The 27994-nt window shown below is 43.4% G+C and overlaps 1 protein-coding gene across 6 annotated transcripts in view; it reads right to left on the reverse strand.

The window, feature by feature from the left end:
• Positions 1-27994, reverse strand: part of CFAP54 (cilia and flagella associated protein 54) — a 752512-nt gene that overhangs the window by 101417 nt on the left and 623101 nt on the right. For all 6 annotated transcript variants that reach the window (XM_069764454.1, XM_069764457.1, XM_069764455.1 and 3 more), the window contains 3 exons: positions 17428-17569; positions 15773-15930; positions 1936-2109 (listed from right to left, as the gene is read on the reverse strand). In XM_069764454.1, the coding sequence (XP_069620555.1) occupies positions 1936-2109; positions 15773-15930; positions 17428-17569 (474 nt within the window). The remainder of the gene's footprint in view (positions 1-1935; positions 2110-15772; positions 15931-17427; positions 17570-27994) is intronic.

The raw sequence follows: 27994 nt of genomic DNA on the forward strand, positions 1-27994 counted from the left end.
AACCGCATCCAAGACTTCTCCCGTGCTTCCCCCATACTCTGGAACTCTCTACCCCAACACATCAGACTTGCGCCTACCATAGAAACCTTCAAAAAGAACCTGAAGACTCATCTCTTCCGACAAGCCTACAGCCTGCAGTGATCCTCAACCTACTGAACAGCCGCACAGCCAGCTCTTCCCTCTCCTAGTGTATCCTCACCCACCCCCTGCAGACTGTGAGCCCTCGCGGGCAGGGTCCTCCCTCCTTATGTACTCGTGTGCCTTGTTATCTGCTCATGTTTAATGTATTTGTCTATATTTGCCCCGTATTCACATGTAAAGCGCCATGGAATAAATGGCGCTATAAAAATGTATAATAATAAAATAATAATAATAATGTTTTTAAGATGCAGGTGACAGGAGCGAGTGAGTGATCGAATATAGGGAGTAAAGGAAAGTTCGGTGTCGAATATGACCCCAAGACAGCGGGCATGCTGCTTGGGAGTTATGGTTGAACCCTCCAGGGTAATTTCGATGTTGGGTAGAGTGAGGTTAGTAGAAGGGAGAAACCCAAGTAGTTCGGTTTTGGAGAGATTTAGTTTCCGATAAAAAGAGGACATGATGTTAGAGACAGCAGACAGACAATCCTTGGTATTTTGAATTAGAGTGGGGGTGATGTCAGGGGAAGAAGTGTATAATTGGGTGTCGCCAGCATAGAGATGGTACTGGAACCCAAATCTGCTGATTGTTTGTCCAATAGGGGCAGTGTATAGAGAGGAGGGGGCCCAGGACTGAGCCCTGCGGAACCCCGATAGTAAGGGGACGAGGAGAGGAAGAGGAAACAGCAAAAGATACAGTGAAGGAGCGGTCAGAGAGGTAGGAGGAGAACCAGGAGAGGGCTGTGTCCTTGAGTCCTATGGAGCGGAGCATAGTGAGAAGGAGCTGGTGATCCACAGTATCAAATGCGGCAGAGAGATCCAGGAGAATCAGCAGAGAGCAATGACCTTTGGATTTAGCTGTTATTAGATCATTAGAGACTTTAGTGAGGGCAGTTTCAGTGGAGTGTAAAGAGCGGAAACCAGATTGTAATATAATGCCGTTTTTTCAGGTAACAACTGCTGGTTGAGCTGGCTCTCTGAGCCTCAACCCAAGTCATTTCAAAGAGGAAACTTGAGTAGGTACAGCTCACCACCCTGGAAAAATTATTCATTCCGGTTGGAGTTCCTTGAGGGTGTCGATCCCAATTGTGAAGGCAGCTGCAATAATGAGTAGGAGGGGAGGGTGGGATTGTCGACCACCATGAGGTAAATTAAAAAAACGTATTTTATTAGAAAACCATTAAAAATTGTTAAAATCAACACCTTGCTTTTAACTACTTTGAATGGTTTTCTAAAAATATATATACCGTATTTTCCGGCGTATAAGATGACCCCCAACTTTTCCAGTTAAAATATAAAATCTTCTCAAAAGTCGGGGGTTGTCTTATATGCCGGGTGTTGTCTTATAGGGTGGGTGCGGAGCAATCTGCGGTCGACGTATATAGTGTGGGGGAGTGGTCCCGATGACGAGGTGAGGGAGCGCCTCACCAGGAAGGTGTAAGTGAAGCAAACTGTCAGCGTCTGGGATGCCAGGGTTATGCAAATAAGAGAGAGAGCGGTGCTGTGCCTAGAAAAACACTCCTCTTTCACTAATCTGGCTCACCCTGGTATCCTATTATCTCCTTCTCTCCTTCTCTGCCTCTGCTTCACTTACTCCGCACCTGCCCTATAAGACGACACCTGGCGTATAAGACGATACCCGACATTTGAGAAGATTTTCAAGGGTTAAAAAGTAGTCTTATACGCCAGAAAATACAGTATTTTTTTAGTTAAATGGATGAATCCCCCCTCCTTACTCCATATCAATATTTTTTATTTTAACACCTCACAATACAAGTAAATCCACTGATACACTTACCTGTTTGCTGATAAGTTCATGTGCCAATTTGTAATTGTTCAACTGTTTTGCCCAAAACAATTGCTGGTCCTTATTATTTTCCATTAAGTCAGCTGACAGAATCAAGCTCTGAGCCAATGTTAAGTATGCCACAGGAGACATAAAACACTTTCCTTGTAGCAAGAGAATGACATTCTGTTAAAATAGACAAAACACCTTTTTTTAATCAAACAGCAGTGTATAAACATGAACTTGCCATATAAAATGTCATACAATAAGACCAAATATTGGCCTAGGCTGATACACTTATGACATTTATGAAAAATTAATTTACCAGTGCATTTATTTTGACGAATTATTAAAAATTAAATCTGCCAAGATTAGTCAAAAGAGGTTGTCCACTACTCAGACAATCCCTTCTCAAAATATACAGTCATTGTAGATTGTGTTTGCACCCTTGAAATTGTTCCAGAAAATGAAGCATTTCTCCCAGAAAATGATTGAAATTACACATATTTTGTTATACACATATTTATTTTCTTTGTGTTTTTGGAGTAATATAAAAATGCAGAGAAAAAAGTCAAATTGGACATAATTTCACTCAAAACTCAAAACATGGGCTGGACAAAATTGTTGGCACCTTTCCAAAAATTGTGGGAAAACAACTTTGTTTCAAGCATGTGATGCTCATTCAAAATCACTTGTGGCAAGTAACAGGTGTGTGTAATATGAAAATCACACCTAAAACCAGATAAAAGGGGATAAGTTGACTCATTGTATTGTATATGTGTGCCTCACTAAGCAAGGAGAACAGAACAATTAATAGAAAAGTGAGGACTTGAGAACCAGAATTGTTGAAAAATATCAACAATCTAGGTTACAACGCCATCTCCAGAGATCTTAATGTTCCTTTGCCCATGGGGTGCAATAATCAAGAAGTTTACAATCCATGGAACTGTAGCTTGGATGGCAGAGAAAAATTGATGAAAGGCTGAAACACAGGATAGTCTGGGTGGTGATAAGCAGCCCCAATCAAATTCCAAAGAAATTCATGCTATCCTGCAAGCTTAGGGAGGATCAGTGTCAGTGCGAACTATCTGTCAACATTTGAATGAAATTAAACACTGTGGCATGAAACCCAGGAGGACCCCTCTGCTGACACACACATAAAAAGTTAGACTGCAGTTTAACAAAATCTACGTGAGTAAGCCTAAATTCTTCAGGGAAAGCTTCTTGTAGACAGATGAGACCAAGATAGAGCTTTTTGGTAAAGCACCTCATTCACTGTTTACCAAAAACAGAATGAGGCCTACAAAGAAAGGAACACAGTAACTACAGTACAATATGGTGGCGGTTCAAAGATGTGTTGGGGTTGTTTTGCTGCCTCTGGCACAGAGTGCCTTGACTGTGTGCAATGCATCATGAAATCTGAAGATTACCAAAGGATTTTGGGTCGCAATATATTGTCCATTGTCTGAAAGCTGTGTTTGCGTCCTAGGTTATGGCTTTTCAAGTAGGACAATGACTCCAAACATAATTCAAAAAATGGATGGAAACAAAGAGCTGGAGAGTTCTGAAGTGGCCAGCAATAAGTCTGGGTCTAAATCCCATTGAACAGCTATGGAGAGTAGAGATGGGTGGACACCTGGATATTCAAGTCTGGCAGGTCCAGCTTAACAGTTACAAAAAGTTCGGGTTCGGGTACCAGAACAGTACCTGGACCCGAACCCAGACCCCATTCACTTGAATGGGGGTCCTGAACGTCCAGTGGTTGGCCCCCCCAGCCTAAAAATAGCAGCGCGCAGCCACCCAGGAAAGGCACATTCATTAGGTGCACCAATTCTGGCGCTTTGCCAGGCTTTTCCCACTTGCCCTGTAGTAGTGGCAAGTGGGGTTCATGTTTTGTGGGGTTGATGTCACCTATGTATTGTCAGGTGACATCAAGCCCACGGCTTAGTAATGGAGAGGCGTCTTTAAGACACCTATCCAATAGTAATCACATAGTTGCATTGTAAAAAAAGACACAGCCAGAATAAAGTTTTTTATTAGAAATAAAACAAAATACACTTTAATTTTTTTATTTAAAAATAACAAACACAGTTATATTCACCAAATGCCTATTCCACCAAAGCCATCGTTCTGTAATAAACCAAAAATAAAAAAACAACAATAGTCCTCACCTGTCAGTCGTTCTGTCCCACGCTGCAATACATGTCTGGGGGAAAAACAGTTTTCAACCTGGATGGTGCCAAGATGCGATCGTCCAGACTGAGAACCACTGGTGAATTAGCTGCTGGGAGTACAGACTCCGTGACCAGCAGTGATGTCATCAAGGTTACCTCTTGTCGCTGAGGCTGAACTGCCGTGACTTTGGGGAGATCGCAGCTGTGAGAAAAACTCTCACTTGAGACCTGCAACCAATCAGCGGCTGCTCCCCTATCATTTCTTCAGGATGAAACTTACACCTAGAAGAAATGGGAGCTTCTGTAGCTCTCTGACTTCCTCTTGAAATAAAGTGAAAATGAAGCAGATGCTGATTGTTATGGCACGTGAGCCCTGAAGTCAATGTCATGCAAGCCCCAGAAGACCAGGCACCAACTGGAACAGCACCTGCACGCGAGGTGTGTACAGGCTGTTACTCTTTTACATCGGGGAAGCATAGTGATTGAGAAAGGGTTGTCCTAGTATTGGGCAAGCCCTTTTGGTTTATGTCTACAGCTACTATAGAAATGTACAGTATGTTTCTCCAAGGTTATAGAGCACAAACAATCTACAAGCAGTGTGATATTACAATCATACTTCCTTTCAACTGTTCTCTACTTCTTACAAACATACAGTTGGTATTAACATACGTTAGCGACAGATGGACGGCAGTATGACTGTGCCGTGATGACTACACAAGTTTGTTTGTGAGCTGTAACTACAGAAACACATAGCCCTCCATTGGAGCTGTAGACACAATAAGATAACAAATATACATAATATTATAATTAAGATGTACTTGCTAAATTACTATACTAACTTATTGTAACAGTTAAAAAAAAAATTCAGTGCGACATCTGAACTTCCATCTATTATGTCAGTGGTGTCAAATTAATGTAATCTGCTGAACAAGTCTGCCTGGACACATTAGATGTCCATAACACCTATTGTGGGTGCAGTAAATCCACGCCACCAGTATGAGGGGAGCTTTAAGGTACCTTCACACTGAGCAACTTTAGAATGATAACGATAGCGATCCGTGACGTTGCAGTGTCCTGGATAACGATATCGTTGTGTTTGACATGCCTAAGCGATCAGGATCCTGCTGTGACATCGCTGGTCGGAGCTGAAAGTCTGGAACTTTATTTTGTCGCTGGATCACCCGCTGACATCGCTGAATCGGCGTGTGTGACGCCGATCCAGCGATGTGTTCACTTGTAACCAGGGTAAACATCGGGTTACTAAGCGCAGGGCCGTGCTTAGTAACCCAATATTTACCCTGGTTACCATTGTAAATGTAAAAAAAAAAAAAAAACACTACATACTTACATTCCAGTGTCTGTCGCGTCCCCCGGCGTCAGCTTCCCTCCACTGTGTCAGCGCCGGCCGGCCGTAAAGCAGAGCACAGAGGTGATGTCACCGCTCTGCTTTACGGCCGGTGTTTACACAGTACAGGGAAGCTGACGCCGGGGGACGCGACAGACACCGGAATGTACGGTATTTTTCCGAACATAAGACGCACTTTTTTTCCTCCAAATTTGGGAGGAAAGTGTGGGTGCGTCTTATGGTACGGATGTAGCATGTGGGGAGGGGGGCAGCAGTGAGTGGGATCGCACTGTTATCCCACTTCAGGATGTCCCAGCTGCCCAGAATCACCGCTGGGGAAACCATGTGGTCCCGATGATTAAGTGCAGTGAATATTCATTAGCGGCTCCCCGCCCACCTATCAGCTGAGAGGTGAGCCGAGAGCAGCAAATGAATACTGCACTTAAGCAGGGACACACATGGCTTCTCTAGTGCTGATTCCTGCAGCAGCTGGGGAGGTCTGTGTGTCCGGGGGAGGAGGAGGCAGCAGCAGCAGGGGCCAGAGGAGAGAGGAGATGGCTGCATACCTGCTTGCCATGCCTGGGCTGGATGCCAAGTGCTGTGCACAAACAGGACCTGCTTGATGTCAGGAGTGGGCGGGCTGGAGCATCACATGGCAGCTCAGAGCCCTCCCTCTTCTTGACATCATCACAGATCCTTCAGGCTCTCCACTAGAATCTCCAGCTTCCTCATAACCTGTGCTGTGGAAAGGAAACGAGGGAAGGCTCTGTGTGCAGTCATGGGATGCTTTTACCTCACCACAGTGTGGCTGGCTGCCACATTTAAGAGGTTAGTCTTTACAAAACACAATAAAGCACTCTGCCACTCCTTTGGTGAACTATAACTCCCAGCATGTCATAGGATCTGCAGGACATGCTGGGAGTTATAGTTCTCCCATGGGATTTTAAAGCAGCACTCCAGTGTTATTTTGCAGTGCTGGAGTGGTGCTTTCAATATAAGCCCTGTGCCCCCATTCTTATACTCACCCTCCAGCATCTTCATATAGTACTGTACATACACCACACTGGTCCCGCAGCTTCCAACATAATAACATACTATTATATATAATAACACCACATATAATAGTATGTTATTTATGTTATTAAATATTTTACCACATTTTTTTGCTTCAAATATTTTTTTTCCCTATTTTCCACCTCTAAAACCTGGGTGCGCCTTATAGTCCGATGCGTCTTATAGTCCGAAAAATACAGTAAGTATGTAGAGTTTTTTTTTTTTTTACATTTACAATGGTAACCAGGGTAAACATCGGGTTACTAAGCGCGGCCCTGCGCTTAGTAACCCGATGTTTACCCTGGTTACCCGGGGACTTCGGCATCGTTGGTCGCTGGAAAGCTGTCTGTGTGACAGCTCTCCAGCGACCACACAACGACTAAACAGCGACGTTGCAGCGATCGGCATCATTGTCTATATCGCTGCAGCGTCGCTTAATGTGACGGTACCTTTAGATAGCCATATAATTATGTTTGAGTAATTACTGATGTCAACGTTTACTTTATTTTTGAATTTCCCATCTATTTTGCACATCGTCTTATAGTAATTGTCTGCACTGTGTGGCTCTCCAGCTGGATAACACTCCAAAAATAGTTGTTTCTATATTCTGCAGGTTTCTAGCCTTGGTGCGGTATATCTCAAGAGTATACTAAATAAGTTTACTACGATCATGCGGAATTCTAAACTCCTAGCAATATTTGCCTAATATTAGTGAGAAGGAAGATCATCTATCAGTCTTCAGGCATTATACAGACTATAAATAAAAACTGTTCTGTTCTCAGTTCTTTGTGCAGAGAAATGAGACACTTACATCAAAGTCAATGCTAATGTATTGGGTGCACAGGCTTATTTCTAGTGATTGTCCACTTCTTTGACTAAAAATACATTTTCAGTATAAACGGTTCCCATTTTTCAGCATTCGGTGCAATATGACTGCAAAATCCTACATAGTATATGGATTTGATATTTTTTGAAATGTTACCTGCTCACTGTTAAAGTATATGTTTGGTTTGGCATAGCAGATTTGTACCCACCTGACTCTTATAAGGCACTGTATTTTGTATTTTACAATATGTTGAATGTTTTCTCAACATCCTAATTGGTTAAAATCGAAAAGCGATTGTAAAACAAGCAACTTCTTGGTATTAATAATCCTTTGTGTTCTGAAAGTGCAGGGATTTTAATTCTATTGTTTACTGTCTGTTGCCTAGGTTGCCAGACACCTCTGAAGTTTATCAGCGATGGTCGGTCTCCTAGGCAAGGAGCGTAGGGCTTACAAGCTCTTTCCAATAATATAAGCACTGGTTGCTGATCTCAACTGCTAATCAATCAGAAGTGCACCATTCCTCAGCAAGAAGGAAATCTGGGGACAAGGGTGTATCATTGTGCTCTTGAAGATTGATCATGAGAACAACCTTTTGTCATGATCCCAATGGCAGGGGATCACAAAAAGGACAAGCACAGATAAAAACAAGCTCTAGGGCGATGGAACCTGAGCTGACCGCGACCCTGAACCTAACACACAAATAAAAGTAGCCGGGGAACGTGCCTACGAAGATCCTAGACGTCTCGCTCCAGCCGAAGATCTAACTTCCCCTATCAGAAGAAACACAGACCTCTCTTGCCTCCAGAGAAATACCCCACAGCAAATAGCAGCCCCCCACATATAATGACGGTGAAATGAGAGGAAAGCACATACGTAGTATGAAAACAGTTTCAGCAAAATGAGGCCCGCTAAAGCTAGATAGCAGAGGATACAAAAGTGAACTGCGCGGTCAGCGAAAAACCCTTCAAAAAACCATCCTGAAATTACTTGAACTCATGTGCCAACTCATGGTACATGAAAAGCAATTTCAGCCCACTAGAGCAACCAGCAGCAGAGAATCACATATCTGCAGGCTGGACTAAAAACCAAGTTAAGCAAAACACAAAACAGGAAAATCCAAACTTAGCTTGTCCAGAAGGTTCTAGGAGCAGGGAGCAGAGGTAACAAGACACACTGGATACATTGATAACCGGCGAGGAAATGCCAGCAAAGCCAGGTTAAATAGGAAACTCCCATATGCTGATGGAACAGGTGGAACCCAGAAACCCAGGAAAGACAAGTCACCCAGTACCATCAGTAACCACCAGAGGGAGCCCAAAAACAGAACTCACAACAGTACCCCCCCCTTGAGGAGGGGTCACCGAACCCTCACGAGAACCACCAGGGCGACCAGGATGAGCCCTATGAAAAGCGCGAACCAAATCATCAGCATGAACATCCGAGGCAACCACCCAAGAATTATCCTCCTGACCATAACCCTTCCACTTGACCAAATACTGGAGTTTCCGTCTGGAAACACGAGAATCCAAGATCTTCTCCACAACATACTCCAATTCTCCCTCCACCAGCACTGGAGCAGGAGGCTCAAGAGAAGGAACAACAGGTACCTCATACTTCCGCAACAACGACCGATGAAACACATTATGAATAGCAAACGATGCCGGGAGATCCAAACGAAACGACACAGGGTTAAGAATTTCCAAGATCCTATAGGGACCGATGAACCGAGGCTTGAACTTAGGAGAAGAGACCTTCATAGGAACAAAACGAGAAGACAACCACACCAAGTCACCAACAAGAAGTCGAGGACCCACGCGGCGACGGCGATTAGCAAACTGCTGAGCCTTCTCCTGGGACAACTTCAAATTGTCCACCACATGACTCCAAATCCGATGCAACCTATCCACCACCATGTCCACTCCAGGACAATCAGAAGGTTCCACCTGACCAGAGGAAAAACGAGGATGAAACCCCGAATTACAAAAGAAAGGAGAAACCAAGGTAGCAGAACTAGCCCGATTATTAAGCGCAAACTCGGCCAGCGGCAAAAAGGTAACCCAGTCTTCCTGATCAGCAGAAACAAAACACCTTAAATAAGTTTCCAAGGTCTGATTAGTTCGTTCAGTCTGGTCATTCGTCTGAGGATGGAATGCAGACGAAAAGGACAAATCAATGCCCATCTTAGCACAGAAAGTCCGCCAAAATCTAGACACAAACTGGGATCCCCTGTCAGAAACGATGTTCTCAGGAATCCCATGCAAACGAACCACATTCTGAAAAAACAGAGGGACCAACTCAGAGGAGGAAGGCAACTTAGGCAAGGGTACCCGATGAACCATTTTAGAAAAGCGATCACACACAACCCAGATGACGGACATTTTTTGAGAGACAGGGAGATCCGAAATAAAGTCCATGGAAATGTGCGTCCAAGGCCTCTTCGGGATAGGCAAAGGTGACAACAATCCACTGGACCGAGAACAGCAAGGCTTAGCCCGAGCACAAACCTCACAAGACTGCACAAAAGAACGCACATCCCTCGACAAGGAAGGCCACCAAAAAGACCTGGCCACCAAGTCTCTAGTACCAAATATTCCAGGATGACCTGCCAACGCAGAAGAATGGACCTCGGAGATGACTCTACTGGTCCAATTATCCGGAACAAACAGTCTCTCAGGCGGACAACGATCAGGTTTACCCGCCTGAAACTCCTGCAAAGCACGTCGCAAGTCTGGGGAGACAGCAGACAAAATCACCCCATCCCTAAGGATACCAGAGGGCTCAGAATTTCCAAGGGAGTCAGGCACAAAACTCCTAGAAAGAGCATCCGCCTTCACATTCTTTGAACCTGGCAGGTATGAAACCACAAAATTGAAACGAGAGAAAAACAGTGACCAACGAGCCTGTCTAGGATTCAGACGCCTGGCAGACTCAAGGTAAATCAAATTTTTGTGATCAGTCAAGACCACCACACGATGTCTAGCACCCTCTAGCCAATGACGCCACTCCTCAAATGCCCACTTCATGGCCAAAAGTTCCCGATTACCAACATCATAATTCCGCTCAGCCGGCGAAAACTTTCTAGAAAAAAACGCGCATGGCTTCATCACTGAGCCATCGGAGCTTCTCTGTGACAAAACCGCCCCCGCTCCAATCTCGGAAGCATCAACCTCAACCTGAAAAGGGAGCGAAACATCTGGCTGACGCAACACAGGAGCAGAAGAAAACCGGCGCTTAAGTTCCTGAAAGGCCTCCACAGCCGCAGGAGACCAATTAGCAACATCAGCACCCTTCTTAGTCAAATCCGTCAAAGGCTTAACAACACTAGAAAAATTAGTTATAAAACGACGATAGAAATTAGCAAAGCCCAAGAACTTCTGTAGACTCTTAAGAGATGTAAAACTATGTAAAGCAGTTAATACAAGAGAAGATAGTATTCTGCTACAGATGGATCTGGATAAGTTGGAAACTTGGGCTGAAAGGTGGCAGATGAGGTTTAACAATGATAAATGTAAGGTTATACACATGGGAAGAGGGAATCAATATCACCATTACACACTGAACGGGAAACCACTGGGTAAATCTGACAGGGAGAAGGACTTGGGGATCCTAGTTAATGATAAACTTACCTGGAGCAGCCAGTGCCAGGCAGCAGCTGCCAAGGCAAACAGGATCATGGGGTGCATTAAAAGAGGTCTGGATACACATGATGAGAGCATTATACTGCCTCTGTACAAATCCCTAGTTAGACCGCACATGGAGTACTGTGTCCAGTTTTGGGCACCGGTGCTCAGGAAGGATATAATGGAACTAGAGAGAGTACAAAGGAGGGCAACAAAATTAATAAAGGGGATGGGAGAACTACAATACCCAGATAGATTAGCGAAATTAGGATTATTTAGTCTAGAAAAAAGACGACTGAGGGGCGATCTAATAACCATGTATAAGTATATAAGGGGACAATACAAATATCTCGCTGAGGATCTGTTTATACCAAGGAAGGTGACGGGCACAAGGTGGCATTCTTTGCGTCTGGAGGAGAGAAGGTTTTTCCACCAACATAGAAGAGGATTCTTTACTGTTAGGGCAGTGAGAATCTGGAATTGCTTGCCTGAGGAGGTGGTGATGGCGAACTCAGTCGAGGGGTTCAAGAGAGGCCTGGATGTCTTCCTGGAGCAGAACAATATTGTATCATACAATTATTAGGTTCTGTAGAAGGACGTAGATCTGGGTATTTATTATGATGGAATATAGGCTGAACTGGATGGACAAATGTCTTTTTTCGGCCTTACTAACTATGTTACTATGTTACTATGTCTGAACCGTCACCTGAGATAATGCAATGTGATAGAATTCACAGACGCAAAGAATGCCCCCTTGTGCCCGTCACCTTTCTTGGCACTGGCACTGGCTGCTCCAGGTAAGTTTATCATTAACTAGGATCCCCAAGTCCTTCTCCCTGTCAGATTTACCCAGTGGTTTCCCGTTCAGTGTGTAATGGTGATATTGATTCCCTCTTCCCATGTGTATAACCTTACATTTATCATTGTTAAACCTCATCTGCCACCTTTCAGCCCAATTTTCCAACTTATCCAGATCCATCTGTAGCAGAATACTATCTTCTCTTGTATTAACTGCTTTACATAGTTTTGTATCATCTGCAAATATCGATATTTTACTGTGTAAACCTTCTACCAGATCATTAATGAATATGTTGAAGAGAACAGGTCCCAATACTGACCCCTGCGGTACCCCACTGGTCACAGCGACCCAGTTAGAGACTATACCATTTATAACCACCCTCTGCTTTCTATCACTAAGCCAGTTACTAACCCATTTACACACATTTTCCCCCAGACCAAGCATTCTCATTTTGTGTACCAACCTCTTGTGCGGCACGGTATCAAACGCTTTGGAAAAATCGAGATATACCACGTCCAATGACTCACCGTGGTCCAGCCTATAGCTTACCTCTTCATAAAAACTGATTAGATTGGTTTGACAGGAGCGATTTCTCATAAACCCATGCTGATATGGAGTTAAACAGTTATTCTCATTGAGATAATCCAGAATAACATCCCTCAGAAACCCTTCAAATATTTTACCAACAATAGAGGTTAGACTTACTGGCCTATAATTTCCAGGTTCACTTTTAGAGCCCTTTTTGAATATTGGCACCACATTTGCTATGCGCCAGTCCTGCGGAACAGACCCTGTCGCTATAGAGTCACTAAAAATAAGAAATAATGGTTTATCTATTACATTACTTAGTTCTCTTAGTACTCGTGGGTGTATGCCATCCGGACCCGGAGATTTATCTATTTTAATCTTATTTAGCCGGTTTCGCACCTCTTCTTGGGTTAGATTGGTGACCCTTAATATAGGGTTTTCATTGTTTCTTGGGATTTCACCTAGCATTTCATTTTCCACCGTGAATACCGTGGAGAAGAAGGTGTTTAATATGTTAGCTTTTTCCTCGTCATCTACAACCATTCTTTCCTCACTATTTTTTAAGGCGACACCGCCTTTATTTTTTAAGACGACACCGCCAAATGATGCACAGGTTTGCGCTCCCGTAAACGCCGATCAATCTGAACAGCCATAGTCATAGACTCATTCAGACCAGCAGGCGCAGGGAACCCCACCATAACATCTTTAATGGCCTCAGAAAGGCCATCTCTAAACTTTGCAGCCAGAGCGCACTCATTCCACTGAGTAAGTACCGACCACTTCCGAAATTTTTGACAATAAATTTCTGCTTCATCTTGCCCCTGAGAGAGGGCCAACAAAGCTTTTTCAGCCTGAATCTCTTGGTTAGGTTCCTCATAGAGCAAACCCAATGCCAGAAAAAACGCATCTGCATTAAGCAACGCAGGGTCCCCTGGTGCCAATGCAAATGCCCAATCCTGAGGGTCACCCCGCAGGAAAGATATAATTATCTTGACTTGCTGAGCAGGGTCTCCAGAGGAGCGAGATTTCAAAGAAAGAAACAACTTGCAATTGTTCCTAAAATTCAGAAAACGAGATCTATCTCCAGAAAAAAACTCTGGGACAGGAATTCTAGGTTCAGACATAGGAGCATGTACAACAAAATCCTGTATATTTTGAACCTTAGTGGCAAGATTATTCAGGCTGGAAGCCAAACTCTGGACGTCCATGATAAACAGCTGAGATCAGAGCCATTCAAAGATTAAGAGGAGGAGGAAGTAGCCAGGCTGCAATAAGGCTAGGCAGCAAACTCTGAGGGGAAAAAAAAAAAAAAAAACTTCCTCAGACTACTTATCCTCCTACTTCAGCCAATACAATTAACACTTTGTGGGCCGGTTATACTGTCATGATCCCAATGGCAGGGGATCACAAAAAGGACAAGCACAGATAAAAACAAGCTCTAGGGCGATGGAACCTGAGCTGACCACGACCCTGAACCTAACACACAAATAAAAGTAGCCGGGGAACGTGCCTACGATGATCCTAGACGTCTCGCTCCAGCCGAAGATCTAACTTCCCCTATCAGAAGAAACACAGACCTCTCTTGCCTCCAGAGAAATACCCCACAGCAAATAGCAGCCCCCCACATATAATGACGGTGAAATGAGAGGAAAGCACATACGTAGTATGAAAACAGTTTCAGCAAAATGAGGCCCGCTAAAGCTAGATAGCAGAGGATACAAAAGTGAACTGCGCGGTCAGCGAAAAACCCTTCAAAAAACCATCCTGAAATTACTTGAACTCATGTGCCAACTCATGGTACATGAAAAGCAATTTCAGCCCACTAGAGCAACCAGCAGCAGAGAATCACATATCTGCAGGCTGGACTAAAAACCAAGTTAAGCAAAACACAAAACAGGAAAATCCAAACTTAGCTTGTCCAGAAGGTTCTAGGAGCAGGGAGCAGAGGTAACAAGACACACTGGATACATTGATAACCGGCGAGGAAATGCCAGCAAAGCCAGGTTAAATAGGAAACTCCCATATGCTGATGGAACAGGTGGAACCCAGAAACCCAGGAAAGACAAGTCACCCAGTACCATCAGTAACCACCAGAGGGAGTCCAAAAACAGAACTCACAACACCTTTTAAGTATATATAATAATGGACTTGCTTTTCAACAATGCTCCATAACTAAAGCAGTGTGTGTTCCCACCATTAATATTAGCCAAAATGGAGTAAACAAAGACCACCAAGAAAGGGAATGCAGAAAATTACCTTTTATTAACTATATGTTAAAAAAATGAATCACAATCAAGGATATACATATAGGTCCAATAAGGAGGAAATAGCAGGGGGAACATCAAAATCCAAATTAATTCAAGTGATTAGTACCAGAAATCACCATATAATCAATCCATATAAAACAATTTGGGATCAATAAGATTAGAGTGACAGTGACCTAAAGGACATATGCTGATCAGTATTTTGTGTAATGCTCACCTATGATAAGGGAGGATCTGATGAGCCTATGAAGCTGCCCTGACGCGCGTTTCGCGTGATGCTTTCTCAAGGTCTGTTGACTTGCCTGACACTAGCTCTGTATTGGTGCTGGTTGTCAGCCAGGGCTTGGGGCGCGGTTATATCCACTGCTCTGTATTCTCAAAGCGATGACTGAACCAGCGCCACCCCCGCCTCTATGACTGAAACCCAAAGGCTGCCCGGGGAAATAAAGCTAATTTTCTCCCCGCAGCATTCAGCTAAGTGCAGGCGCTGGGCAGGTTAGTAACCCTATTAACCTGCAGATTAACCGCATATCTGTAGGTTAATAACATTTCTTCTGGTGACAGTTACCCTTTAAATATGGAGATGAAGACAGTTGAAAAGTGACCTGAGCTTCCAGGGTGGTGTAGAAGAACATTGGGGGTGTATCATTTTGATAAGGAATATGTTAGTTTGCTTGACTGAGTGCTGCAATTAAAAGGAATATAACAAGTTTTTTCCCACCTAATCTGATAGCAGCAGAATGTAGAGACAGAGACCTTGATTGCAGCGATCTGTCACTCACATACTGGACTGTTTTCTGTAGCTTTGGTAAAATCACTGTTTTATCAGCAGGAGATAATCACTAAAGGATTAGTGGTCTTGTGCAATGTAGTCCTTCAGATTCAGGAGCTCCATATAATCTCCCTCCCACCACTGATTGGGAGATTTCTGCCTATGCACAGTGTATACAGACAGTTGTCAATCAGTGGTGTGGGCGGGCTTAGAAGGAGCTCAGCATTCAGAGAACTGCTAGATCTGCAGCAGAGAAAACAGTGATTGTATCAAATCACATTGCTGTAATCAGAGTATATGGCCCTATAGCATGCTTCTATAACAGATTAATTGATTATAGATTACAATTAAAATAGCTGTGAGCTGCATAAAAAAATCCCACAAAATACAACGTAAAAAAACCAGCATTGCTCTCCTACTCTTGAAAAACAAGACGTATAACAAGTAACAGTGTAATATGTAATGTACCTTCAGCATGAGCTGAACGCCTTTCCTGGGATGTCCCTCTTGAATATCCAGGAAAGCAGCTTGCAGCATAAACCGGGCCTGGGTCTCGGAATCATTGAGCGCTTCTGCCTCGACAATACACTCGGTTATTTGGGCTGAACCGTCAGGCACATCCTGATCTAGGAAGCGATGTATAACACATTGCCTTACCACACTGATCTAACAGCACATACAAAAGTGTCATTGTAATGCTAGAGAGACCACGGAGACGCAGCACCACCAGGAGCGGGTCACGTGGCACAGGAAAGGTAGAAGGAAAGGAAACACTCCAATGGAGACGTGAACGGACACTAATACAGACTACGTAGCTATAGAATTAGTTCATTGCTTCTGTCTTAGTTGCCATACATTACAAGCATTCTTCTCACGCTCCTCAGCTTAGGCTACTTTCACACTAGCGTCGTGCACTGCACGTCGCAATGCCTCGTTTTGGAACAAAAACGCATCCTGCAAAATTGCTTGCAGGATGCGTTTTTTCTCTATTGACTAACATTAGCGACGCATTGTGACGCTTTGCCACACGTCGCAATCATCGTGCGCCGGTTGCGTCGTGTTGTGGCGGACCGTCACCACCAAAAAACGCTGCATGTAACGTTTTTTGGTGCGTCGTTACCGTCCCCGCCCCCCCCACACCTCACAATGGGGCAGCGGATGCATTGAAAAACAGCATCCGCTGCCCCCGTTGTGCGGCGCTTCCACAGTATGCGTCTGTGCGCCGTCTGTGCACGACGCTAGTGTGAAAGTAGCCTAACGCTCACATTGTTACCAATTAAATCCTTGATAATAATTTACATTTTGTGTAAACTGGATTGATACAATGGAATAAATATAATCCTCTTTATTTTTAGGTTCTCTCACAAGAGCTCATATATCGGAGGAGTGCAAAAAAAGAGATGGCATCCGGAGCGGACCCATGTCATTCAATGTAGTGCATTCAGTGCAGATCTGCAGGGTTTTTCTCATTTGTATTCGGGGGGTTAAAATAAATTGCAGCATGCTGCGAGTGGATGGGCGCGAGAAAAAAAAAATTGGATTTATGGCATCTGATTTTTATAAATAAATTCAATTCTTGAAGATGGGAAACTTTCAAATATTAATAGCTTCTTAAAAAAAACAACTGATTGACACTTGGGAAAAAAATCGTCCCAGTTTTCTGGATGAGAAAGGGACGAATATTTTCTACACTCGTGTGACCCCAGCCTTATAGTTGTTGTGCTAACCTTTCTATTCAGTCACTCAGGGATGGCTTGTCAGACAGCAATGTAACCTGCTACACTACACTTCTTCACAGTCTCCGTAGTCTTACCGCACTATATAATACTTGTGTAATGCCACAGCACATTCATTATGGGAAGTAATGCAATGGATATGGCTCCAATAGGACAGAATAAAGGGGTAAGAAGAAAACTAGGGAATCAAATTCACCAAGCAGCCATTTTTATTTTCCGATGCTTTTTTATATATTATAATAATAATAATAATAATTTTATTTACATAGCGCCAACATATTCCGCAGCGCTTTACAAATTATAGAGGGGACTTGTACAGACAATAGACATTACAGCAATATTAGATATTATCTAAAGTTCTGTTAGGATAGAAATAAATGTCCATACCATGAAGTGCTATTCCATGTATCTGCTTTGTAAGAACAGCGACAAATGCAAGTCGACATCTTAACCAAGTATTTATGTTCAGACGCTCTCTGGCTTCAGATTCAACTGGATTTATGAAAGTTTCTTCAAATTTTTCTCTGATCTTAAATTAAAGCAAAATGCTTAAGTTACGGCAAAAAACAGTCAAATTCAAAAGCATAAGGTAAATTAGGCTTATATTGTTAAGGATACTCTCTCAGCACAAAATCATTGTCTTAAACCAAGATCCTCACCTTATAGGTGACATAGCTCTAATGAAAATCATACTTTTAGGACCCAATTCATCAGTGTTTACACCAAAAACTAGCTTAAAGGACTTTGAAATGTTGAATAATTTTTGCAAAACGTGCAGCTACATAAAAATGTAATGACTGGCATTTTCATGCTAGTTTCACGCAGCTTCGCCCATATTGTCAAACAAGGATATAGATGGAAAACAAGGTTGCACCAAGCACCTCTATTAGTATACTTCAGTGGAAGAATTTCATTAATATGATAATTCCCTATGAAGGTTTGGTATGCAAAAACAGAGCATGTGCTCAAAAATGTACTAAAGTGTGGGACAGATGGTGTGCGTCTCCTAAGACCTCCTATTCTAACACCCTCAGGTCCCATCTACCTTCTAACCTCGGCAGAGTTATCTGAGCCAATATGTTTCCAAAGTAGGGATGGGCGAACCAGAACGGTAAAGTTGTGGGTTCGTACCAAATATGTAATGTCCGTGCACTGACCCCTAACATAGACTTCTCCCTGTAATCCGTGGTACTACTGCCTGTGCAATAAATAAATAAAAATAAAAAAATGGTGTGGGGTGCCCTCTGATTACCAAAAATAGAGGGTTACCTACACAGCTTTTTTTTTATTTAAAAAAATAATTTAAAAAAAAAATGCATAGTACTCCCCCATTTTTGACAACCAGCCATGCTAAAGCAGACAGCTCGGGGCTGGAATTCTCAGACAGGGAAGTGGCCATGGATATTGGCTCCACCAGCCTAAAAATAGCTGCTCGCTGTTGCCCCAGAAAAGGCTCTATTAGATGCCCAACTCTTCCCACTTGCCCTGGTGCAGAGGCAAGTGGGGTAATATTTGTGGGGTTGATGTCAGCTTTCTAATATCAGTTGAGATCAAGCTCACAGGTTATTAATGAAGAGGCATCTATAAGACACGCCCATTACTAACCCGTATTTAAATATAATAAAAACACAGATGCAAAGAAAAGTTATTTATTTGAAATAAAAACACAGACCCTTTTATTTGAAAGAAACACTCTCAACCCCCTTTCATCTATTTATTACTGTAAAATTAAAAATAATAAAACCATATTCCTCACCTGTCCGATAACAAGATAAAACATATGTTCCACGATGCGCTCCAACTGTGCTACATCTGGATTTCATTGCTGAGCAGTGGCATGATGTGACTGCTAAGTCATGAATCCATAAGACACTGAGCTGAGCTTGAGAACTCAGCTGCAGAGCCGAGTGCTGACATCAATAAGGTGAGTGGAGTTCTCAGTCGACCAACTCCGGCGACCTCACTGACGTCAGCATTGACTGTGTGAAAACTTTCTCTTGAGTGCTGATGTCAGTGAGGCCACCGGAGTTCATCAACCATGAACTCCCCTCACCTTACTGATGTCACCAATTGGTGCTGCAGCGGAGTTCTTAGGCTCAGCTCAGAGTTTTCTTAAGTCACATTCTACCACTGCTCAGCCATGAAGTCAAGATGTAAGACTTGGAGAGCATTGTGGGACATATGGATTATCGTCGGACAGATGAGGAATATGGTGTTTTTTTATTTTTAACTTTTGTAAATAAATAGGTTAAAGAGGGTCTGGGAGTTTTATTTCATATAAAGGACTTAATTCTGAATGTGTCTTTATTACATTCTGACTATGGGGTTAGTAATGGGGGAATCCATTACTAACCCCTGGGCTTGGTGTCAGCGGCCATAAAACAGCTGACACCTACCACAAACCTATTACCCCACTTGTTACAGCACTAGGGAAAGTAAAAAGAGCGGAGGTTAAGAACCAAAATTGGCACATTTTATGGATGTGCCATTCCTGGGGCGGCTGAGAGCTGATGTTATTAGTCTGGCAGGGGGTCAATATCAATGGCCTTCCTAGGCTAAAAATATCAGCCCGCAGTCTGTGTAGCCTTTGCTGGTTACTGAATATAGGGGGACCCCTCGTCATTTTTTTTTTTGGGGGGGGGGATCTAGCCTATAATAACCAGTAAAGGCAAAGCAAACAGCTGTGATCTGATATTAATAGCCTGGGAACCTTTATGAATAGATATTGGCCCATAACCAGAATATTAACATCAGCCCCTAGCTGCTGGCTTTCCCTCAGCTGGTTATGAAAATTACGGGGGACCCATGCCGCTTTTTTTTTCCATTTTTTCTGAGTGAGAAAGTTCTCACGCAACCAGCGCTTACATCAGTGAGGTCACAGTAGTTCATCAACCATGAACTCCGCTAATCTTAGTGACGTCACCACTCAGACCTGCAGTTCTCAGGCTCAGCTCAGTGTCTCATGGTTTCATGGCTGAGCAGTCGCATCATACCACTGCTCAGCCATGAAATCCAGATGTAGCAGAGTTGGAGCACATTGTGGGACATATGAACTATTTTATCCTCGGACAGGTGAGGAATATGGTGTTTTATTATTTTTAATTTTACAATAATAAATAGTGAAAGCGGGTGGGGAGTGTTTCTTTCAAATACAGGAGTTTTCTCTGTGTCTGTGTTTTTATTACATTTGACTACAGGGTTACTAATAGGGGTGTTTTATAGATGCCTTTCCATTACTAACCTGTGGGCTTGATGTAAGCTGACTTTACAAAGCTGACATCAACCTCACAATCATTATCCCACTAGAACCGCACCAAGGAAAGTGGGAAGAGCCGGGCAAAGCGCCATCTAATAGATGCGCCTTTTCTGAGGCGGCTGTGGGCTGCTATTTTTAGGCTGGGGGCCAATATCCATGGCCCCTTCCCCATCTGAGAATACCAGCACCCAGCTGTCTGCTTTAACTTGGCTGCCTGTTAAAAAAAAGGGACGGTCCTACGCTGATTTTTAAAATTTATTTAAATAATTTAAAAAATGGCGTGGGGACACCTCTATTTTTGATAACTAGCCAAGATACACTGAAACACTGGATGCTCGGTGCACCCATTCATTTCAATGAGGTCCGGGCTATCCATGGGTTCATCACTATTTTAAAGTTCTGATCCCTATTGCTGGAGAGAGGTTTGGTCCCAAGCTGGGGATATATAGATATTATAATATTGGATTTTAAATTGTATATAAAGTTATGCATGTTATTTTCCGGCTTTCTATTGAATAGAGGTGTTTGCATATGTTGACTTTTCATGAATGTACATCATGAATCCATAATGTACCTTTCTTATTTGATTTATTGTATAATTTTGTGCTGAGAGTTCAACAAATATCAAGTTTCTTTTGTTTTTGTTTTTAAAAGAAGGTTTTCTGGACAAAAAGAAATGGAATTGGACACTACAGATAGGATTTTATTATTAGGGCTATGTCCACTACAAGGTGTTGTGCTTGATTTGAACAGTCAGTTTATGCTTACATACTCCCTTTAAATAATAAATGATGGAACTTTATTTTTAAAGATATTGCAATTTGTGAAAATGAGGAGCAGGTTACAGGTACAAGTAAGATATAGCATGTACTGCGAGTGCAATACTTTCTAGTCATTTTATATGATAAGAAAGCATAACAACCAAACCACTGGATTGGCATTCATCGTTCAGGTAAATAATTGCACCTCTTCTGACAAATCTACAAAGTAATCTACAAAAGAAAAGGTAAGTGGAGTACAGAATGTTGTACTGTGTTCTTGGAAAGTCAATGTCAAGATGTTATTTTTTTGTAGGAAGCCTTAATTCTCAATGCATAATTGAATGCAGTTACAGTCTGTAAACAAGCATTAACAATTATGTATAAGGACATATAAAATAATAGGAATCCTTCATTTTTGAGAAGGAATAATATTTGGCTATTATTAGCTGTAGTACTACTATTTAAGGAATATTGTCCTGCATGGGTCTCATAAGGTATATAATGCACTATTAAAAGGTCTTCTGAGTACATAATATATTCCTTTTGATAAGTATATCTGTTTCATACAGCTATGCTAATAACATTGGAATGGAATTGTTATCAGTACATTTACAATCCTACCCAAATAGCCTCTTCAGAGAGGAATAGAGCAGAGTCTCCAGTGCCACCTATTGGAGTTAAGAATCCAAGAAATCAATATTGATTTCCTTTTAATCCCCTCTTGCTGTAGAGAATTTTTGTTTTTGCACTTTCACGTTTTTTGTTTTACCTTTAACCCATATTTTATTATTTTTCCATCCACGTAGCCATATAAGGACTTCTTTTTTTGAAGGACGAGTTGCATTTTTGGGGATAATATGAGTCACTTAGGGTGAGAAGGACGTCACAGCATCTATTCCCGATATGAGTGAGCATTGCACTTTACATTGAGTCATATTATCTCCATTTACTTTTCATTATGACTGACCATTTTTGAATGGTTAACATCTGCACTTTGATATCTAACTACCGTATAAACTTGTGTATAAGCAGAGTTTTTCAGCACATTTTTTTTGCTGGAAAAAACCCTCCTCGGCTTATACACGAGTCACGGTCCCACTTACCGTATATACTCGAGTATAAGCCGACCGAGAATAAGCCAAGACCCCTAATTTTGCCACAGAAAACTGGGAAAACTTATTGACTCGAGTATAAGCCTAGGGTGGAAAATGCAGCAGCTACCGGTAAATGTCAAAAATAAAAATAGGTACCAATAAAAGTAAAATTAATTGAGACATCAGTAGGTTAAGTGTTTTTGAATATCCATATTGAGTCAGGAGCCCCATATAATGCTCCATACAGTTCATGATGGGCCCCATAAGATGCTCCATACAAAATACGCCCCATATAATGGCTCCATAAAGTTTATGATGGACCCCATAAGATGCTCCATATTAAAATATGCCCCATATAATGCTGCACAAAGGTTGATTATTGCCCCATAAGATGCTCAATAGAGACATTTGCCCCATACAATGCTGCACAAATGTTGACTATGGCCCCATAAGATGCTCCATTGAGACATTTGCCCCATACAATGCTGCATAAAGGTTAAAAAGGGCCCCATAAGATGCTCCATACAGACATTTGCCCCATATAATGCTGCATAAATACTGATTATGGCCCCATAAGATGCTCCATTGAGACATTTGCCCCATATAATTCTGCATAAAAGATTATGGCCCCATAAGATGCTCCATAGAAACATTTGCTCCATATGCTGTTGCTGTGATTTAAAAAAAAAAATGACATACTCACCTCTCGTCGCTCAGGCCCCAGCACTTGCAATATTCACCTGTCCCTGTTCCACCGCTGGGCGTCGCTCTGTCTTCTGCATCCTCTGCAGTGACTGTTCAGGCAGAGGGCGCACGCTAAACACGTCATCACGCCCTCTGATCTGAACAGTCACTGCAGAGGACACGGAAGACAGAGCACCGCCAGCGGTGGAACGGGGACAGGTGAATATTGCACAGTGCTCACCCTTCTCATTATACTCACCTGCTCCCGGCACGGTCCCTGCTTCTTTCTTACAGATGGTCTCCGGGCTCTGACAGCTTCTTCCAGCATTGAGCGGTCACTGGTACCGCACATTACAGTAATGAATATGCGGCTCCACCCCTATGGGAGTGGAGTTGCATCCATATTCATTACTGTAATGAGTGGTACCATGTGACCGCTCAACACAGGAAGAAGCTGTCAGCGCCCGGAGACCATCGGAGATGCAGGGACCTTGCCAGGAGCAGTGAGTATGTGACAGCCGCTGCTCCCTCTGTCCCGCCGACAATAACATGAGTATAAGCTGAGATGGGCACTTTCAGCCTAAAAAAATGGGCTGAAAATCTCGGCTTATACTCAAGTATATACGGTACTTATTCTCCGTTGCTGTGCGGGTGGTCCCCAGTGTCTCCGGATCATCTGCACGCGCCTGCAGCCTCTGTCAGTGTTCTGGTGACTGCTGACAGAGCCAGCGATTGGCGTTAGCACCGGGGCAAGTGCCGGGGTCCTGAGCGGGTGGGGACATCAGCACGCTATGGGGCCAGGTGTCTGTGCCGCCACTTGCTCAGGCCCCCGGCACTAGCGATATTCACCTCTTCCCGTTCCACCGCTGTGATGTCTTCCGCGTCCTCTGACTGTGACGTTCAGGTCAGAGAGCGCGATGACGTAATTAGTGTGTGCCCTCTGCCTGAACAGTCAGTGCAGAGACCCGGCAATGCTGAGGAGCAGCGGCCAGCGACATGAGGTATTTCATTTTTTTTGCAGCATAATCCGTGCATTATATGGGCATCTTATGGGGTCCATCATAAACTTTATGGGGAATTACATGGGGCGTATTTTGTATGGAGCATCTTATGGGGCCCATCTTGAACTTTATGGAGCATTATATGGGGCATATTTTTTATGTAGCATCTTATGGGGCCCATCTTGAACTTTATGGAGCATTTTATGGGGCCCATCTTGAACTTTATGGAGCATTATATGGGGTGTATTTTGTATGGAGCATCTTATGGGGCCCATCTTGAACTTTATGGAGCATCTTACTGGGCCCTGTTGTGAATTCTGTGGTCAAGCTCCCTCCTGTGGTCATGAGTGGTACTTCGGCTGGTTCTGTCTATGAGCTTCCTCTGGTGGATGTGAGTGGGGCTGCGGCTTCTGAGTTTCCTTCCTCAGGTGACGGGGTTAAGTCGTTAGGTGCTGCTCTATTTAACTCCACCTAGTTCTTTGTTCCTGGCCTCCAGTCAATGTTCCAGTATTGGTCTTGCTTTCTCCTGGATCGTTCTTGTGGCCTGTCTGCCCTGCATAAGCTAAGTTCTGCTTGTGTTATTTTTGTTTGCTATTTTTTCTGTCCAGCTTGCTATATTGGTTTGTCTTGCTGGCTAGAAGCTCTGGGACGTAGAGGAAGCACCTCCGTACTGTTAGTCGGTGCGGAGGGTCTTTTTGCGCCCTCTGCGTGGTTGTTTGTAGGTTTTTGTGCTGACCGCAAAGCTATCTTTCCTGTCCTCGGTCTATTTAGTAAGTCGGGCCTCACTTTGCTAAAATCTATTTCATCTCTGTGTTTGTGTTTTCATCTTTGCTCACAGTCATTATATGTGGGGGGCTGCCTTTTCCTTTGGGGAATTTCTCTGAGGCAAGGTAGGCTTATTTTTCTATCTTCAGGGCTAGCTAGTTTCTCAGGCTGTGCCGAGTTGCATAGGGAGCGTTAGGAGCAATCCACGGCTACCTCTAGTGTGGTGTGATAGGATTAGGGATTGCGGTAAGCAGAGTTCCCACGTCTCAGAGCTCGTCCTATGTGATTAGCAACTATCAGGTCATTTTCTGTGCTCGTAACCACCAGGTCCATTGTGGTTCTGAATCACCTGTTCATAACAGTACTGGAGGCCCAAAGTACTAATGCTTCTCAATAGAGGGAAAAGAGAAGTTCTGAGACCATTTTTTTTTCTTTGCACTGTGTTTGTCTTTTTTTTTCCCCTTTACATCAGGGTGGTTCAGAACACAGGTGTAGACATGGACATTCAAGGTCTGTCCTCTTTGATGGATAATCTCGCTATAAGTGTACAAAACATTCAAGATTTAGTGGTTCAGAATCCTATGTTAGAACCTAAAATTCCTATTCCTGAGTTGTTTTTTGGTGATAGATCTAAGTTTCTGAATTTCAAGAATAATTGTAAACTATTTCTGGCTTTGAAACCTCGCTCCTCTGGTGACCCAGTTCAACAAGTAAAGATCATTATTTCTTTATTACGTGGCGATCCTCAAGACTGGGCATTTTCCCTTGCGCCAGGAGATCCTGCATTATGTGATATTGATGCGTTTTTTCTGGCGCTCGGGTTGCTTTATGATGAACCTAATTCAGTGGATCAGGCAGAGAAAATCTTGCTGGTTCTGTGTCAGGGTCAGGATGAGGTAGAGTTATATTGTCAGAAATTTAGGAAGTGGTCTGTGCTCACTCAATGGAATGAATGTGCTCTGGCAGCAATTTTCAGAAAGGGTCTCTCTGAAGCCCTTAAGGATGTCATGGTGGGATTTCCTATGCCTGCTGGTCTGAATGAGTCTATGTCTTTGGCTATTCAGATCGATCGACGCTTGCGTGAGCGTAAAACTGTGCACCATTTGGCGGTATTACCTGAGCATAAACCTGAGCCTATGCAATGTAATAGGACTTTGACCAGAGCTGAACGGCAAGAACACAGATGACGGAATGGGCTGTGTTTTTACTGTGGTGATTCCACTCATGCTATCTCTGATTGTCCTAAGTGCATTAAGCGTTTCGCTAGGTCTGCCACCATTGGTACGGTACAGTCGAAATTTTTTTTGTCCGTCACTTTGATTTGCTCTTTGTCATCCTTTTCTGTCATGGCATTTGTGGATTCAGGCGCTGCCCTGAATTTGATGGACTTGGAGTTTGCTAGGCACTGTGGGTTTTTCTTGGAGCTCTTGCAGCATCCTATTCCATTGAGAGGAATTGATGCCATGCCTTTGGCCAAGAATAAGCCTCAGTATTGGACCCAACTGACCATGTGCATGGCTCCTGCGCATCAGGAGGATATTCGCTTTTTGGTGTTGCAGAATCTGCATGATGTGGTCGTGTTGGGGTTGCCATGGCTAAATGTCCATAACCGAGTATTGGATTGGAAATCAATGTCTGTGTCCAGCTGGGGTTGTCAGGGGGTACATGGTAATGTTCCATTTCTGTCTATTTCATCATCCACCCCTTCTGAGGTCCCAGAGTTCTTGTCAGATTACCGGGATGTATTTGATGAGCCCAAGTCCAGTGCCCTACCTCCGCATAGGGATTGCGATTGTGCTATCGATTTGATTCCTGGTAGTAAGTTTCCTAAAGGTCGACTGTTTAATTTGTCTGTACCTGAGCACGCCGCTATGCGGAGTTACGTAAAGGAATCCTTGGAGAAGGGTCATATTCGCCCCTCGTCGTCGCCATTGGGGGCAGGGTTCTTTTTTGTGGCCAAGAAGGATGGTTCGTTGAGACCTTGTATTGATTACCGCCTTCTAAATAAAATCACGGTCAAATTTCAGTACCCCTTGCCGCTGCTATCTGATTTGTTTGCTCGGATTAAGGGGGCTAGTTGGTTCACCAAGATAGATCTTCGTGGTGCGTATAATCTTGTGCGTATTAAACAGGGCGATGAATGGAAAACAGCATTTAATACGCCCGAGGGCCATTTTGAGTACCTGGTTATGCCATTCGGGCTTTCTAATGCTCCATCAGTGTTTCAGTCCTTTATGCATGACATCTTCCGAGAGTACCTGGATAAATTCCTGATTGTATACTTGGATGATATTTTGGTCTTCTCGGATGATTGGGAGTCTCACGTGAAGCAGGTCAGAATGGTGTTTCAGGTCCTGCGTGCGAATTCTTTGTTTGTGAAGGGGTCAAAGTGTCTCTTTGGTGTTCAGAAGGTTTCATTTTTGGGTTTCATTTTTTCCCCTTCTACTATCGAGATGGACCCTGTTAAAGTTCAGGCCATTTATGATTGGACTCAGCCGACATCTCTGAAGAGTCTGCAAAAGTTCCTGGGCTTTGCTAATTTTTATCGTCGCTTCATCAATAATTTTTCTAGTATTGCTAAACCGTTGACTGATTTAACCAAGAAGGGTGCTGATGTGGTCAATTGGTCTTCTGCTGCTGTGGAAGCTTTTCAAGAGTTGAAGCGTCGTTTTTCTTCTGCCCCTGTGTTGTGCCAACCAGATGTTTCGCTACCGTTCCCGGTCGAGGTTGATGCTTCTGAGATTGGAGCAGGGGCTGTTTTGTCGCAAAGAAGTTCTGATGGCTCGGTGATGAAACCATGCGCCTTCTTTTCCAGGAAGTTTTCTCCTGCTGAGCATAATTATGATGTTGGCAATCGAGAGTTGCTGGCCATGAAGTGGGCATTCGAGGAGTGGCGTCATTGGCTTGAAGGAGCTAAGCATCGTGTGGTGGTCTTGACTGATCACAAAAACTTGACTTATCTCGAGTCTGCCAAACGGTTGAATCCTAGACAGGCTCGTTGGTCGCTGTTTTTCTCCCGTTTTGACTTTGTGGTTTCGTACCTTCCGGGCTCTAAAAATGTGAAGGCGAATGCCCTGTCTAGGAGTTTTGTGCCCGACTCTCCGGGTTTGCCTGAGCCGGCGGGTATTCTCAAAGAGGGGGTAATTTTGTCTGCCATCTCCCCTGATTTGCGGCGGGTGCTGCAAAAATTTCAGGCTAATAGACCTGACCGTTGCCCAGCGGAGAAACTGTTTGTTCCTGATAAATGGACGAGTAGAGTTATCTCCGAGGTTCATTGTTCGGTGTTGGCTGGTCATCCTGGAATCTTTGGTACCAGAGATTTGGTGGCTAGATCCTTTTGGTGGCCGTCTCTGTCACGGGATGTGCGTTCGTTTGTGCAGTCCTGTGGGATTT

The sequence above is a fragment of the Ranitomeya imitator genome, chromosome 4 (genome assembly GCF_032444005.1).
Source record: "Ranitomeya imitator isolate aRanImi1 chromosome 4, aRanImi1.pri, whole genome shotgun sequence".
NCBI lineage: Eukaryota > Metazoa > Chordata > Amphibia > Anura > Dendrobatidae > Ranitomeya > Ranitomeya imitator.